Below are 17,478 nucleotides of genomic sequence, written 5' to 3' on the forward strand. Positions count from 1 at the left end.
GGTTCAAATCCCTCATTAGCACTTCACTCCTTATCTGCCAGTTAGTTCAGAGTATTAATGGTAGAGAACACACAGTATCTGCATTGTACACAAGCTTAAAATAGAAAAAAATAATTAAAAAAGAAAGATAGGCATGTCTGATTGACACATGAAGAGGAAGAGTGGTGAGGACTTAAGCAGAAATGGATAAAAAACATAGAAGTGGGTAGAGTAATTGTACTTGAATCTGTAATTACTATTGAAGTTATTTTAATTGGATTTTTATGATCCTATTAACATTTAATTCTGAAAAGAAATATATTCAGGCCAATGTCACAGCAAATTAAACATAATAGAGTAAAATCTTTTTGGCATCACAATTTTGTAGCTTTCTCAGCATGTTCTTAAAATGTCAAAATCATCTTTTTTCATATAAATATATATATATTTATTTCCAAGTGTTAACCATGTTGATAAGCTGGTGCAGTGACCATTTTCAGCCAGGATCCAAGCAAAACTGGCAAAGACAAACAGGTGAACATACAAAAGTAAAATGCAAAAGTTTATTGGTAGATAGTGCCTATGTTACATAGAAAGAAACATACAATACCAGCAAAAAAATATTCTAGATACAGATAAAGGTGCAGTTCATATTTCATTGACTTTTACTGTCTTAAAAAAATATTTTCATAAGGATATCCACAAAAAACACATATGGGTTCATAGGTAAGTGCTAGAGTAGCTTCCCTTTTGGGCCATTTTAAACATAGCCAGTTTCTCTTTTTGTGCTCAAAATAATACATCGTATTTGGTTATTGATTAGCCCATCCCATAGCTGATAATTATATATTAATAACAGAGATCATACCATAGATAATTTGAGGGGACCCATGCAGTGGATAAAGCACTTAGGAGCTACATCTGTCCATTAATAGTACAGATTGTAGACCTGGGGTGAATTTTCTGTTACCCATCCATAGATCTAACTTGCACTTGAAAATGGACAGGGATATCTTTATTTTATATGGATGGGTAGTCTGCTGCACAGCTGCAGTATCCTTTGAAAAATACACCTGTCCCTCCAAACTGTTCTGTTGATGGTGCAGAAGAGGTTTAGATCCTTAGACTGAGTATTTCTGATGCCATTTGACTTGCTGATGTGAAGTAAATCCATCAGTAATGGGTTAGAGGATGCCCTGCATGCAGACACAGGTCACCTCTAAGCAGTCTGTAAGATTTTGACTATAACAACAGGGCTTTGAGTAGGTCCATTTAGGACATGTTGTTTAGGCCTTACACCCTGTTAGTAAGGTATCTCTGTGGGCATTCCAATTGTTGCGTGCATCTTGCCAAATGTGTCATTATAGTCAATGATTGGCCTGATGAATGAATATATATGAAACATGAAATAAAAGACAATGATAAAGTGTAATTTTAATTTTAAATATTTGGAAGAAAGCTCTTTGTATACCATGAATGCATATCTCATAATAAACGATAGATTGTCTGTGCATCATGTTATTACTTTTTATTCATTTCAGGTCATTCCCACAAAACAGAACTTTATCAATTTTGTACAGTGTTACATTTTATTTCCTTCTCACAAATAAATGTTAATGACACCTGACAGTCTACATCGTTCCATTCCATCTGGCAGTCATCCTCATTCCACAGGGCGCCACAGTCTTCACCTTTAAATCTGTGATCCTTATAGTCATTTGGTTCACCACTACACCAAAATCTAAATGAAAAAAGTACTCTGATTACTTCAAGAGAACATGCAATACACAGCAGTATTGCAGTACTAGTACAGACAGTGTGGTGTGCCGAGGTATTCATGAACAGTAGCAACCATATCCAATGCACAGGTCATATAATCACAAGAATCTTAATGTATCATCATTTAGGTGGTACAGCCAAGCACTTTTTATATTATAATCAAAGCAATGAGGATTCACTGATTATGAGAAAGTCTTTGACAGACTTGCTTTCTCATGAAAAGACCCAAAATAAACTAAAAGTCTCAAACATACAGCTTGGATTATATACATGGATTAAAACATGTTGATTAGTCAAAACATTTTATCTGCAATGGGCAGAATTACAATCTGTGAAGCAACATACTGCTTGGATTATATACATGGATTATTTATGTATTATTTATTTATTTATTTACTTCCAGTTTGATTACCGGGGAGGTCCACTGGGCTCAAAGAGCCCATTTTCAGTGGAGGCCTGCGAAAAAAAGCTCCATGATACATACAAGTAAATAAAATGAAATTATACCATCCATATTACATACAAATAAACAAAAATGAAATTTTACAAAGTAATATGAAAAAGTACAAATGCAAAATGGGAAGACAATTTTTAAACATATTTACAGAGTTGTTTAGAAAACTATTTATACAATAATTAAGTTGGTAGAGGCAAGAGAATAGTGTTTACTCAGAAATAATTTGAAAAAGTGTAGTATATTTAAGTTTAGCAGAAATAAGAGAGATAAAGTTGTAAAGTTATTAAGAGTGAAGGAATAGTAAGAGTTAAGTAGAGTTTAGTTAGAGGGGTGAGAGCCAGGGAAAGTGGAGTTCACATGGAAGAGAGAATAGTTGGTAAGTAAAGATTAGTGTTAGTGCAGTGGAGGATAGTAAGGTGTAAAGTAAGTTACATGTAAGTCAGTATATATATGACTATATTATAATATATACATTATATATAAATATATAATATTAAAGTACTATATACAAAAACATTTAGAGGTGAGGATTAGAGGAAATGTAGAAAATTAGAAGATTTTTAGTGGGTTAGAGGTGTAGGAGCTTAAGTATGAGGAAGCATGCATTTAAAGCAGGAGAATAGCAGGAGGTTATCAGGCTTTGCTATAAGTGGGCAAGGTAGGAATGAAGCTGTAGTTTTAAAGTATTCATAGTTTTTCAGAAGAAAGAAGGAGGGAAAGAAGGGTAAGCAAGGGTTTGGTTAAGGAAGAAAATAGGAGAAGATAGGATCTTTCAAGCAGAGAGGCGAATCTGGTGTGCAGATCTCAGGGCTCAGGGGGGGAGAGCACAGTAATATGTTTGCTAGAGCAGATTTGCTAGGGCTTTGAGTTGGCAGGAAATAAAGTTGGTTTGAAATTAGTTCTAATGAGGAAATGAGCTGGAGGAAATGCATAGAGCTAGGAAGAAATAGAGAGTGGAGGGCAGATACTTGGACTTGCAGTGGCGGTGGAGTAATTATTTTTTTTTTTTATTTTTAATTTTTCTAGTTTAGATTTAGTTTAGAAGAGAAGTAGGAGGAAATTGGTAAGTAGAGGAGTAGTAAGTAAGAGTAAGTGTAAGAGAGTTTGTCTGGAAGAAGAGTGGAACTGAGAGTGTCTATATAAGTATAGCATGTAAAGTTTTTTTATTTTTTAATGTATAGTTTAATGTGTGTCAAATTTTTGAATGGTGTCTATCTATGGTAACTTTTATTAGAAGAAGGGAATTTCTATAGTGACAAGTTAGTGAGATATGATGGAAGATACTTTTGTCAAGGTGGAGGGTTTTGAGGGGTTTTGAAGAAGAATTTTGATTTTTTTGGATTTATTAGCATTTAGGATTTGATTTTTTTGATTTTGATTTTTCAGTTAGTGTTTTCTGAGAAAGAGTTTTAGGACTTGGGGGAGCAGAGGAGATTAGGCAGAGCAAACTAATGTATGAGTCTTCTGCATATCGCACTATTTTAAGCAGCAGGAGTGGCATTAATATCATTAATAAATACACTGCGTTGGGGCCTATGAGGTGGTCCCTGGGAACTGAAGTGGGGTTGGGGGGGGGGTTGGGGTTGCCTCCACACTCTGCCATTTTACAGCTGGGATCTATTAGATAGGTAGCTGTTGAACCATAATAGGGTGTTCTTGAGATTAGAAGATTGATTTAGTAGAGTAGTAGAGAGAGTGTTGAATGAATGCTTTGAATTTGGAAAGAGGATAGATATAGTAGATATCTCAGAGAATCCAGAATGCATGATTATTTACTAAGAGAAGAGAGAGAGTACTGTTACTGTACTAGACGAATCCAAAACCATGTTGTGTGGTGGAGGGAGAGGAGGTAAGAAGGCAAGGCATGAGCTGGAGATGCATGGATCAATTTTTTTTTAATTTTAAGATTGGGAGATTGGACAGAAGTTAGTTAGAGTATTATTTATTTTACCCTTTTTATGGAGGAAGGATAAAAGCATGATGCCACAGTTTGGGGACATAAGACTCCTGTATGGATCTATTGATGAGAATGCTGATGGGGATGGCAATGCCATCGACAGCAAGCTTTAGATAGAGAGAAGGGGTATTGTATGGGGCTGGGGAGCATGGCTTAAGTCTAGAGAGAAGTTTTTTTATGTAGTTTGTAGAGATGGGCTTTAGATGAAATGTGGGGGGAGTTAGGATTGGGTGTTGGGAAGATGTGAAGAATGGGTAAGGTCTTGGTGAGTTCAGCTATTGAGTTGGTAAAGAAGGAGTTGAATAGGGTGGCCAATTCAGTGTCAGTTTTGGTGGTGTTAGGACAAGGGTTGCTTTTTGTACTGGGATTTAGTAGAGAGTTGATTGAGGTCCAGAACTGTTTGGGGTTTTTGGAGTGATTGGGCTGGAGTTTAGTGTAGAAAGACTTTTTATCTGTTATGATATGTTTTTTGGTTAGGTTACAGAGTTGCTTATAGTTTCCAGGTCTTGTCTCTTTGTTGCATTAGTGTTTTAGTATCCTTAGATAGCCAGGGGGCAGGGTTGGATTTTATTTGTTTAGTTCTAGGTGGGGCGTGGGAATTTAGGATATCTAAGAAGGTTGTATTGAAAAAATCTACAGTGTTATCTAGGGAAAGGGTTCTTAGATTATCCCAGTTTGTTAGTTTGAGGGTGTTAGAGAAACTTTAAGGATTAAAGTTAGAGAGGTTGTGAGTACGATGTATTGGTGAGAGTAAGGTTCTGAGTGGGTTGCTCGATGGATAAAGACAGGGTAGTGGTCACTCATGGTGTCTGGTAAGGTGTCTGAGTGTAAGATCTTATTTGGGTGGGAGGCTAGGGTCCAGTCCAGAGTGGAACCTGGGGGTTGTTTTTATTGGGTCTGGTGATGCTATTAGTTAGTTGAGTGAAATTAAAAAGATTAATAGATATAGATGGATTGGTGCCATTGATTTTGTTCCAGTTGATGTTTACATCACCTAATATGTAAGTCTTGAGCTTAATATTAGTTGAAACCAATAGAAGAATGTCTTCTAGGGTGGTAGTGTTGTCACCAGGGGGGATATAAAGGGCCATAAGACAAATGCTTTTAAAGTTATTCAGTTTGAATATTCCTATGACTAATTCTGCATTATTGAATTGAGGAATGGAACTTTGGTAAGGAGAGATGGAGTGTAGGTTTGAGTAAATTAAGGCTACTCCTCCACCTTTTTTGTTTGGGTGGTCACATCTAAGAGCCTGAAAACCTGGTGGTAGGATTTCAGAGTTGGAAATCTGGGGTTTTAGCCAAGTCACAGAGACTGCTACTGTGTCTGACAGGTTATGGTATAGCCAAGCATGGGAGAGGGCTGTTTTGTTCTTTAGACTCTGGGCATTTATAGTAAGAAGGTTTAGGAATTTTTGGTTAGTAATATTGGATGAGATAGGAGGAGTAGGATTGGTGGTATTGGTTGTGATAGGGGGAGTGGGGTTGGTATTAGTTTTAGGTCCGGGGTTGGGATGAATATCTCCTGCTAGGGAAAGGCAGTAAGCGGAGGTGAATAGTAGCTGTAGTTTGGGCTTAGTTGATTGTGGGAGGTTAGAAAGTGATTTGGGTGAGTGACACTTGAATGAACTGAAGATAAGTTTTAGTTTAAAGTAGTGGAGTGTGTTTGGTTGAAATAGAGAGGGGGATATATAGTGAAAGTGGGATTTGGATGGGTTGAGCTAGAAATGAGTGGTGGAGTGGGAGGTAGAAAGGTGGAAGGGAGTTTGTAGGATGAATATGAGGTAGCATGGAATAGAGGAATTAGGAACAATATGGTTAAACAGGAGGTGAGAATGATTTGTGGTAGATGTGGGGACATGGTTGATTGGGGTAAGGTAACAGAATGGGAGGAAACAAGAAATAAGAATAAGAGAGTGAGAGAATGAAAGGTATAGCAGTAAGAACAGGATACAATGGGGTAGGATGGCGAGGAGGAAGTAAATTGGTGGGAGGAATGTGGTGTGATTGGATTGACTGAGAAAGAAGGGGAGGAGTTTACAGGTGAGAATAAATGTAGGAGTAGTGGGGCGGGTGGGAATTGGGGGCAGGGTATAGGAGCAGAGTGATCCCGCAGGGTGAATGGAGTGGGTAAAACCAGGAAGGCGAAAGGCACAGCCTCCAGAACCAATCAGTGAAACAGTAGGTCACTTTCCTCCTGAGTTACTGGGATAGTAGTAGAGGTTCAGCTAGGTGATTGGTAGCAGCCTAAACCTTTACAAAAACTTTAAAGGAGGCTTAATTAGTATGTAGAAAACCAAGGACTGGCTGTACCACTGCGCAATAGCTGTTTGGGAGAAATATGGGGGAATAACTGGGATAATATGATTGTATACTGCCACCTAGTGGTTTTTCCAAGGAAAAGCAGTTACTTGGTCAAGTAGATGGCAGGGAACGGGTTTAAAAGTAAGGCGGGAAAGGCCAGATGGTGTGCACGCCCCGGGAAAATGCTAATATACAGGTTTAGATCTAACAATTCTGTTCAAGGAACACATCAAGTGAAGATAAAAAAAATCCCCTACACACTGATATAGGCAGCTGTGCACTAGTAGGTTTTGGGGTCCATCCAGGTGATTTGTCTTTAACAGACAGTGAATGCTGAACCAGCTAATACAATCTCCATGAGGTTGGGGGGGGCACCGGAGAGAGAAGGGCTTAGAGGGCTGTAAAGTAAGCACAGAAAAAAACAACTTTAGTTAGGAGATAGTAGTACAGCAGAAGGTAGGGCAGAGAACAGAGTCACTGAGGCATAGGGAGTATAGCTGACAGCGGACTAGAGAGAGTTCAAAGGAAAGCAAGGCGTAAGAGCTCAGAAGGGATGCAGGTAAGAGATATAACCAGACAAGTATAGAAGACAACAAGGTTCAGAGATATCTTGTCTTTACTGGAGTAAGAAAATAGGCAGAGGGGCAAAGAGGAGGAACGGAGAACAGTATAGCAGTAGAGCAAGCAAGGAGACAAGGGGAGAAAAATAGATTATGAATGGCACCACAAAAGCAAAACACAAAAAAGCATCTTAAGATTAAAAGTTTGTTGGATTGTCAAAAATGTTATCTACAATGGACAGAATTACAATCGGCAGAACAACATAGATCTGTCCTTGAACTACCTACATTATTCTATTTCATATTGTACCTGTTCTTACATAGGCACTACTTTAGTGCTTTAATTTTCATATATGTTCTATAATATCGTACTATATATTTTATTTCTTAATGTATGCATGACGCTTGCATAGCCCAGCTGAACTATGCTATCAACAAATAGAAATAAATTAATAAATTAATAAAAATGAAATAAATAAATGTAGGTGGTTCAAAGACTGATTTACATTGCTCCACAGTAATTATAGAAGAGAAAGTTAAGATGTACGTAGAGAGGAAGTTGAGAATATAGTAGTGAATTCAAATTGTGGGAATAAGAAACTGTATGTGAAGAGGAATAAAGATGAAAAAAGAAGGTAAGCATTAGGTAGGCAGTTTCTTAATAAAGCACAAATTTTCTGTAGCTGTACTGAAAGGTTCTATTTGGAGTGTTGTAGCAAAGACATGGGAAATATATTTTATGTTCTGCAGAATAAGTGTTGACCATGTGCTTGGTATTGTTTTAGCTAGATTACACATTTTGCAGTGACAAAATCATTTTAATGTATATGGACCTAAGTGAATACTGAGATTGAGTAGGCTTTTGTGTTTGCAGCTATGCATAGGTAGTCAGATGGTGTGTTATCAGGGGCTAGTTATGAATCTTTTACTTTTTTAGTATTTTTTTAATTTAATTGAGGCTGTGTAGAAGTTGTATGAGTCATTGTCTGGAGTGGTATCTATTTTGTCAGATAATGTGTAGTGCTGTGCTATGATAGTCAGTGTATCCATAAAGTGCATATTAAACAGGCATGTTATGTTGTAATATGTTGTAATTAAACTAACAAAGATGCAGAGAAGCTTGTTTCTTTTTTCTTTTTAACTGGTTTAGTAAAGTTAATGATATGTCACCAAAACGTTTTGGTGGTTTGTTTGTGGGTTGCTTGAAACTTGGCAAACTAAGTAAGTTTATCTTCCTAATCCTTTTTTTTTGGCTTGGTTAGATGCTGCCTGGAGTGTTTGGAAATTGTCAATTACGGGATAGTCTTATCAAATTTCCCATGCTTTGTAATTGAGTTTCATTAGGTGTTTTGAAACAAGGGCAAAACAGGAAGCAGGTTTGAGTTTGATTTTGGATTTACAATAAAAGATGTCTCTGTGAGATTTAAGGCAAAATCTGTAAGACTGTATAACAACCCTGACAGTCACAATCAGCTCAAATGATTCTTTATATCAGTTAGAAACATTTTTGCTAATTGGTCTTATAGAATCCAGTGTATTAATAAATATTTGAACTGAAATAGTGGATCACATCATTTGAGGAGCGTTATTTAATGTGAGGCTAATTAGAATGGCTAAGCCAACAAGTTAATGAATAGTGGAGTTTAAACATTGTATTTGAAGTTGACCTATGCATAATTGATTAATATTCAGTCTAACATAGTTTGCTTTCCTGTAGTTGTATCTGTTTTAGTAGCTTGAGATATAATTTGTTCAAAGTCATACAAATGAAAGCAGACAAAGGAGGTCTAATCTATGTTTTGTTAGTTGATACTAATCAAGTAATGTTGTTGACATATACATTCTATGTTGGACAGGGGCACCTAGTGCTAGTCATATAATCTCCCTACAAACAACAGACATCTAACTATGGGCAATTTGGGTACAAAGGTTTTTACATGGCTAGGCTTGTAAAGGCTCTAGGGCCATTAGCCTAGCAACTTCCTATGAACCAATGAACATATCCTGATACCTGCATAAAATAAGTTGATGGAATGACAATTTGAAAATAAATAACTACCAGGAAATAATTAATGATGTTATAAATGCCTGTTGACTATGCTTTTCATAGGCCATGACATCATATTTCCATGAATAAATGAAGCTACTGGCAAAAAAGTAATAAAATGCAGTATTTTATTTGTTAGATGGATAAGTGTGTTGCTCTCCAATAATCCTTTTCTGCTATGGCCATACCCATGATCCTGTATTATAATAAGCATTTCCACAGTTTAAACATAATATAATATAATATAATATAATATAATATAATATAATATAATATAATATAATATAATATAATATAATATAATACAATATAATATAATATAAAGCCAGGGAACCTTTTTGGCTAGGCTTATATAGGCCCCAGGGCCGATAGCCTAATACCTACCTATGAACCTATAATATAATATAATATAATGTAACATAACATAACATAACATGACATGTTAACATACCCTGGTACACGTTCTCTACAGTTATACAATTTACAGTAATAGCTACAGTAACTCCTTCATCTGTAGGTCTATTAACTTTTCTATTTTTTTGCGAAATACTCAATCCAGCACCTTATCTTTTTCAATTTGTTCATAGCAAGATGGTGGTGATGATGGCTAATTCCACTCTGGGAATTACACTCAGTGAGTGAATGTGGAACCCATATGTGAATTATCTATAACAACTTTACAATATGTGCTGTTTCCATACAATTTAGGCAAAATCTGTGTGTGAGTGTATAACAACATCGACAGGGTCACAATGAATCAGCTCAAATTATTATTTAAGGAAAGTGGAATCATTTTACTCTACAAAACTGTAATTAGCAACATTGACTGTATTCAGAATGTTGGAAAGAAGATCAGAAGCACACCACAACAATCAAAGCCAACCTAAATAGCTGATATTTCCTTTATTATGAGTTGTAAAAAGTAAGCGCTTTCACGCCTCACAGGGCGCTTCTTCAGACTTTAATGAAAAAACAAAAAGTCAAAATCATTATATCTCTTTCCAACCCTTTCTTAAGCCAATAAAATCTATTGATGCTAATTGATTAATTCATACTCTAAACCTACATTTTCCATGACTTAGAAAAAATCTCATAGTAGATAATTATTAACAAATAAAATTATTAGTCTACTAAAAACATCCCTAAAATTCTATGGATAATAAAAGACATATTTATATGCATATTATACTTTTATATAAACAAACATGCATATGTATGTGTAGAGTTCAATATAAAAATATATATACTATATAATATAATAATTATACAAAAATATATATAGAAAAATTTTTAAATAAATAAAAATAAAAATATATATGAAATATATATATATATATATATATATATATATATATATATATATATATATATAATATAATATATAATATATAAGTATTTAAAGAGATGCTTATACTAAATGCAATATATGTACATATGTAAGAAATACAGTATTTATATATGTGTATAAGGATAGAATACAACTTGGAAAAAACAATGATGTTAATGTCTCAATGGTCTATCTTTTAAGAAGGGTTTTAAAGAAACTCTATCATTGAGACCATGTCTAGTGTCAGCTTGTAATCTAATTATCCATTTATTCTCTTGCTTTTCAGTAAAGTTGCTGATGTTTCCTAGCCTTGTAGTGGTATGTATAAGTTCTAGGACCATAAACTTAAATTTATGTGTGGTATCATTCTGAATCACATGTTTAGCTAGGGCGTTGGTCTCATTCTCTTTACTTGTGGCATATAGATGTTCCCTGATTATTTCTCTTAGTGTTCTATTTGTTTTACCTACATAATACATATCACATTTCTGACATTTCTTTTATACATCCTGACACACAAGTATGCTATGAGTTTGATTTCTATGCTAGCTGTGTCTCCAGAAATGTTGTTTATTTTGGTTGTTTATTTAGATGTTTGTCAGAAATGTGATATATATTATGTACATATGTACATATATTGCATTTAGTATAAGCATCTCTTTAAATACTTATATATTATATACATATTATATATATATTTTTTTTTTTTTCATATATATTTTTATTTTTATTTATTTAAAAATGTGTCTATACATATTTTTGTATAATTATTATATTATATAGTATATATATTTTTATATTGAACTCTACACTTACATATGCATGTTTGTTTGTATAAAAGTATAATATGCATATAACTATGTATTTTATTATCCATAGAATTTTAGGGATGTTTTTAGTAGACTAATAATTTTATTTGTTAATAATTATCTACTATGAGATTTTTTTCTAAGTCATGGAAAATGTAGGTTGATAGTGTGAATTAATCAATTAGCATCAATAGATTTTATTGGCTTAAGAAAGGGTTGGATAGAGATATAATGATTTTTACTTTTTGCTTTTTCATTAAAGTCTGAAGAAGCACCCTGTGAGGCGTGAAAGCGCTTACTTTTTACAACTCATAATAAAGGAAATATCAGTTATTTAGGTTGGCTTTGATTGTCGTGGTGTGCTTCTGATCTTTTCTCCTGGATTTTTTTACTTTGGTTTGGAGGCACTTCACCCCTACAGTATATACATTTTTTCTGTATTCAGAATGTTACCAGGAATATACAGTAACACTACAATAACCTACACAGGATTAAGGCTTTGAATTGGTAATGAGTTGCTTCCTGTAGCTGAAGGTTTGATCCCCCTCACATTCCATTTGCCTATGTGCACCTATGCAAATTACTTAACTAGTCAGTGTTTTGGGGAAATTGGATCAGACTCATGAATGGTCTCTCAGATGACATGCCTAATAATTATTTATGATGTTAATACATTCTTCTTTTGCTAATCCTATTAAACAACATTTCAATGCTTCTTTGGTCATATATACTTGCTGCATGAACTGCTTTAAATGTTCTTAAGGGTATTCACCTCCTTGAAATGCCAAACAGTTCAACAGGATGACCTGGTTTCTCACATCTTAAAATGGTTAAATTTTATTATTTCATTTTAAGACAATATGTATTTATAGTTACCCTAGAGTTTTCAGCACAGAGCAAAATACTGTATAGGGGTCTGGAGACATGGTACACACTGCACAGGGATGACCCATTACCAACAGTTCAAAAAATACATACAAGAAAACCAGGTATATTAGTTCATGAAAAGAAGACAAAAGTATCATTGCTCATTGAAATTGCTACACCTAGTGTCTACAGTGTCTTATGTACAGAGAGGCACAAAGTCATAAACTACCAGGATTTGCAGGCAGAAATGAGGGCAATGTGGAAGAAGGATACCCAGACAGTTCCAATAGCAGTAGGTGCAATGGGTCTCATAAAAATAATTTACAGTCTTATTTAGATATGCTACCAATACGTGTAAATCCATATGACTTGCAGAAGGAGCCAGTTCTGGGCACATTGCTCTTGTTGCAAAGACCACTTTTGAATAACATCAAAGATTGAAACAATACAAATTTTACAAACTTTAATCATACTTTAGCTTAGGAAATGGAGTCCATTTGCATCATAGCTTCATAGGTTCATAGGTTGGTACTAGGCTATCGGCCCTTGGGCCTATACAAGCCTAGCCATAACAATTCCCTGGCTATTTCTTCCCACACTATTTACTTCCCTGGACCCCTGTCTAGCAGGGTGACTGACATGATCCCTGGGGGGAATTTCCTTTCTCCCATCCAATCGTCAAGGTTCCTTTTGAAGACGGACAAAGAGGTGCTCTGCTTGACGTGTATGGGCAGTCTATTCCAGAGTCTGGGAAGTCTCTGGGTCAGGAACTTATCCCTCCAACATCTTTTCTTTATTGTGATGACAAAGGTTTAGATCCCTGGAGCGTGTGGCTCTGAGGGATTGGGATTTCTTTAAGTGTAGCATGTCCAACAGCTCTGTGTTTGACATGGCCTTGTATGTTAAGCAGAGATTGCCGCTGAGTAGATGATATGCGGCAGAGTATAGCTGGAGTTTTTTAAGGTGGTCAGCATAGGGCATCTGCTTTAGGTCTGTGATTCTTTTAGTGAGGTATTTCTGCGGCCTTTCCAGTTGTTGCAGATGTCTTGAGAGGTACATACCAAAAGGAGTGTTGTATTCTATAATGGGTCTAATGAAGGATGAGTACAGTGGGACAATGACCTCCTTTTTTCTGGATGAAAAGCCCTTAGTGATGAGGTGTGCCACATAGAAGGATTTCCTGACTGTTGTGGCGATGTGGTTATCGAAGGTGAGACCACTGCCCACCTGTGTCCCTAAGTCTCTTATCACAGATTCAGTGTTTAGTGTACTGCCACCTATGTGGTAATTCATGGGTACATGTTTTTTCCCAAAGGGGATAACTATACATTTCTTGGCATTGAGATTGAGCCCATGGCTCTGGCACCAATTATATGTTTCTGCAAGGTCCTTTTGTAGAGTATCCACATAATTTGGGGATTCAATAATGGCTCCCAGTTTGCAGTCATCTGTGAACTTTGTTAGCCAGAGTCCCTTAGTGTTGGCCTGTACTTCAGAGAAGTAGATGCCAAACAAGAGCGGTCCTAGGACTGAACCCTGAGGTACTCCACTTGTCACTTGTCACAGTATTAGAAACATACTAGACTTGGAAAAATTAAAATGGCTATTAAATACATACATACATACAAATACTTTAAGCGCATGCATTAATGCCCTTCTAGCTTGCCAATATACTAAAACACTTGTTCCCATAATAAGTATCCAGGCTGTTCTTAAAAATATCTAAACTAGTACTTGCTTTAATGTAATTTGGTAGTCTGTTCCTTGCATCATCTACTCTGTCAGAAAACCAATTAGTACACTTTTCATTCCTATAGAATCTTCTACATAGGTTGTCTGATGATTCTCTAGTACTTTTTGTTAACCCCAAACATTCCCAGAGGTAGTTGTCACTAAATGCCCTATATACCTGAATAAGATCTCATCCTAGATATCTATAAGAGACACTGTACAAGTTCAGATATTTTAGTCTTTCATAATAATTTAAATTTCCACATTCATGAATACTCTTGGTATGTTTCCATTGTACTTGTTCCAGTTTATTCATGCTTGTTTTCTTATAGGGTTTCCATATTGTTATTCCATACTCAAGTTTGGCTCTAATGTAACTAAACAGTGACCTCATTATTCTGATTTCCTAGACTTTATCAATCTTTTTATATAACCTAAAGTTCTATAACTATCATTAACCAATTGATTGATATGATTAGAAAAACTCATAGCTGAATCCACCCATATACCCAGGTCCTTAAATGAGTCTACAGTTCTAATCGCTGTGTGCTGTATTAAATATTTACCTTTCAATTTATGTCTACCAAATCTCATATGCTTAGTTTTTGAAGTATTTATCAGCATATTATTCTCCTGTGCCCAAATGGTCAATTAGTCAAGTTATTTTGCAGAAATGCCTTATCTGTAACACATGTAATCAGTTTATCCAATTTCAGGTTGTCTGCATATAGACTGCAGAACATATCAGATGAAAAATTTAGGTCTGAAAGATACAATCTAAACAAGTAACAGCCAAGGGCAGAGCCCTGTGGGACACCCTGACTGTAACCAAGGATTTTGCCTGTCCGGTTGTTGTATGATATTTGCCATGTCCTGTTTGTAAGCCATGCAACTATCCATCTTATCAAGAGTACATCAGTACCTAGTTGTACTAATTTGTTGATCAGTGTTTTGTGTATGACCCTGTCAAATGCTGAAGTTAACTCTATATAAATTACACCACAGCATAATTTTTCATTCATAGCTTATTATATTGTTATAGATTAATATAGAACATCATGTTACAGGTGGTAATAGATCTGTTTTCAACATATGCACGCTGATATATGATTTCAAGTCCCAACCTATCCAGTTCTGACAATAACGTATCCAATATTACCTAATCTATTAATTTTCCACAACATGAAAGTAGACTTAAATGTCTGTATGACTCTGGGTTTGTCCTACTCCCCTTTCCCTTAAAAACAGGTTTAATAAGTGCATGTCTCCAATCTTGAGGAATCTCCCCATATTTATATGGCCTAGTGAATAATAAATATAATGGTACTGTAAGTTCTTGCTGAAGTGTTCTCGGGTCATTTTTACCAATTCCGTCTCCCCCGTGCTTTGTTTGGATCCAGTTTGCACAGTTCCTTTTCAATATAATCTAATTTGATTCCAGTATCTGGGGTTACCTGGATATCACTAAGACAACTTACCATCCCATTTGTGGAACCAAACTGTTTTCCATAAGATTTTGTAAATATATTTAAAATCTATTGTGTCTGAGAATACATTTTAGAATCTGCACACAGTTTATCAGTTTGTGTGTTTTTACTCCTTCCACATCTTATGTGTCCATAAAAAGGTTTTGTATTATGCTCACTATCTTTATATAAATTTTCTTTAAAATTTTCTTGAGCTTGTCTCACACTATGCTTAATCTGTTTGTCCAGCTTGTTTATTTCAGTTTTCAAAGTTGTAGTTCGACCTGTCTTCCATTTCTTACATTTTTTGTCTCTCACCTTAATTAGATAACTTGTTCTTATGGAAATATATCTGTCTGATGTTGTATGCCTAGATCCTGATGTTAAACATTTTTTTGATTTTTTGCAGTCAAATAATTTCTCTTTCAAAAATGTCCACACTTCATCGGCAGTTTTTCCACTGAACACCTGACTCCAGTTAGTTTTACATAGTGACTGTTTTACTTCCATATAATCTGTAATTAACCTTCTGTGCATTGGCTTAGATTTCAGTTTAGCAGACTTATCTAGCAACAAATTAACCTTTATAACCCCATGATCATTGCACGTCAATGGTGGTAAAACCTGACTTGAAGTTACAGTAATTTCTTTGGGAAGACAAACAATGTCTAGTATGTTCCGACCCCTAGTAGGTTTTTTACAGTCTGAAGCATTTGTTGTTCCTGAATATACGCTGTGAATAATTTCCTTACTAACATTGTAGAATCAATATTATTCCAGTCTGTTTCTGGTAAATTTAAGTCCCCAGCTGATATTATTCTTCCCTCCTGTGTTTCATGTAAGAAATGTATGAATTTCTGCACTTGACTTTGTTCGTCTATACACTCCAACAATTGTTATATATTCCCGGGTTGTTTTTATTGTCACAGTTACACAGTCTGTAGTATTGGTGTTATCACTGAACATGTAATAATCACAGGTCTCATAGCTATCTTTAATCCCTATCATAAGACCGCCACCTGATTTTTTGTTAGAATGTCTGTTACAGTAAAAACATTTATATTCTGGCAGAACTAGTTTCAGTCACTGTTTATTAACCATATTTCATAAACAATAACAATATCAATCTTGTGGGAATGTAGCAAATTTTCTTAAAAAAACTTTATTATTAATGCTCCTAGCATTAACAGCCATCAGAGATGCATCACATGTTGCTATCTGTGGGCTGTTAAATTTTTGACATGGCAAAAATCCTTCCTAGTGTTTGTCAAATATTGCAAAATATCTGCTTCAAAAATTCTCTTTCCTGATCTAGACAAATACACACCATCCTGTCTGAACATGTGTGTGCCTAAAACAAGGCTTGGATGCTCTACACATTTCCATTTTTTCAATGTAGGTATTTACCTAAAAAAATCTTTTCATTAACACTGACCTGACTATCCTTTCTATAGGCGATTTGTGAAAAATATGTCCTAACACCAGTACAAGCCATACTATCTAAGTCAGTTCCCTACTAACAGTCAAAGAATCCTTGCGGGTGGCATCATTTGTATCTACATGAATAAAAACAAATCCATACTTCCTTACATTAAGGCATTCCAAGGCTTGTCTCACTTCTTCTATTTTCATTCCTGGCAAACATAACAGTGTTCAATGTTCATTATCATCTCTGCAAATATTAGTATCAGTTCATCTAATAACTGAATCTTCAATTACAAGAATATCTTTGCTGGCCAGCTCTGAGCAATCTTCAGCTTCTAATACAGTCATTTCTGCTCTATCAGTTGTTATGAAGGATATATCTTCATCACTATCAGTCTTATCAATCCCACTGTTTTCATTGTGTATTAAATTCTCATCCAGCTGGTTGTAAGTCCACAGCTTGAGCCATGTAGTCAACATCTGTCTTTCTCTTATTTTTTCTTATGGTAATGTTCTTCAATCCTTCCACGTTCAATTTTGATTTCTTCCTTTTCACCTGCCTCTTGCCTCTTTTTTTCTACATTCTCCATTGGAAAGATGAAGCCTTTTTCTGTAGACTGATGGTTTTCTGATAGAAAAATGTCATTATTCCCTGTAACCTGTGTGTTACATAACAAAGCAGTGTCCTTTTTACTATGTATTCTCATTCCTTTACAGTCATTAATCAGTTTCTTTTTCTTCCTTGTTTGTTGTGAACTTCTTCCTTTCTT

The 17,478-nt window shown here is 35.3% G+C and overlaps 1 protein-coding gene across 1 annotated transcript in view; it reads right to left on the minus strand.

Moving 5' to 3' along the window:
- Positions 1-1,492: 1,492 nt before the first annotated feature.
- Positions 1,493-17,478, minus strand: part of LOC122807981 (hepatic lectin-like) — a 272,173-nt gene continuing 256,187 nt past the window's right edge. Inside the window, exon 3 of the mRNA XM_044079005.1 lies at positions 1,493-1,720. Within this exon, the coding sequence (XP_043934940.1) occupies positions 1,546-1,720 (175 nt within the window). The 3' untranslated portion in view covers positions 1,493-1,545. The remainder of the gene's footprint in view (positions 1,721-17,478) is intronic.

This window comes from Protopterus annectens, chromosome 8.part0, assembly GCF_019279795.1.
Source record: "Protopterus annectens isolate FY-2018-M chromosome 8.part0, PAN1.0, whole genome shotgun sequence".
NCBI classification, from domain to species: domain Eukaryota; kingdom Metazoa; phylum Chordata; order Ceratodontiformes; family Protopteridae; genus Protopterus; species Protopterus annectens.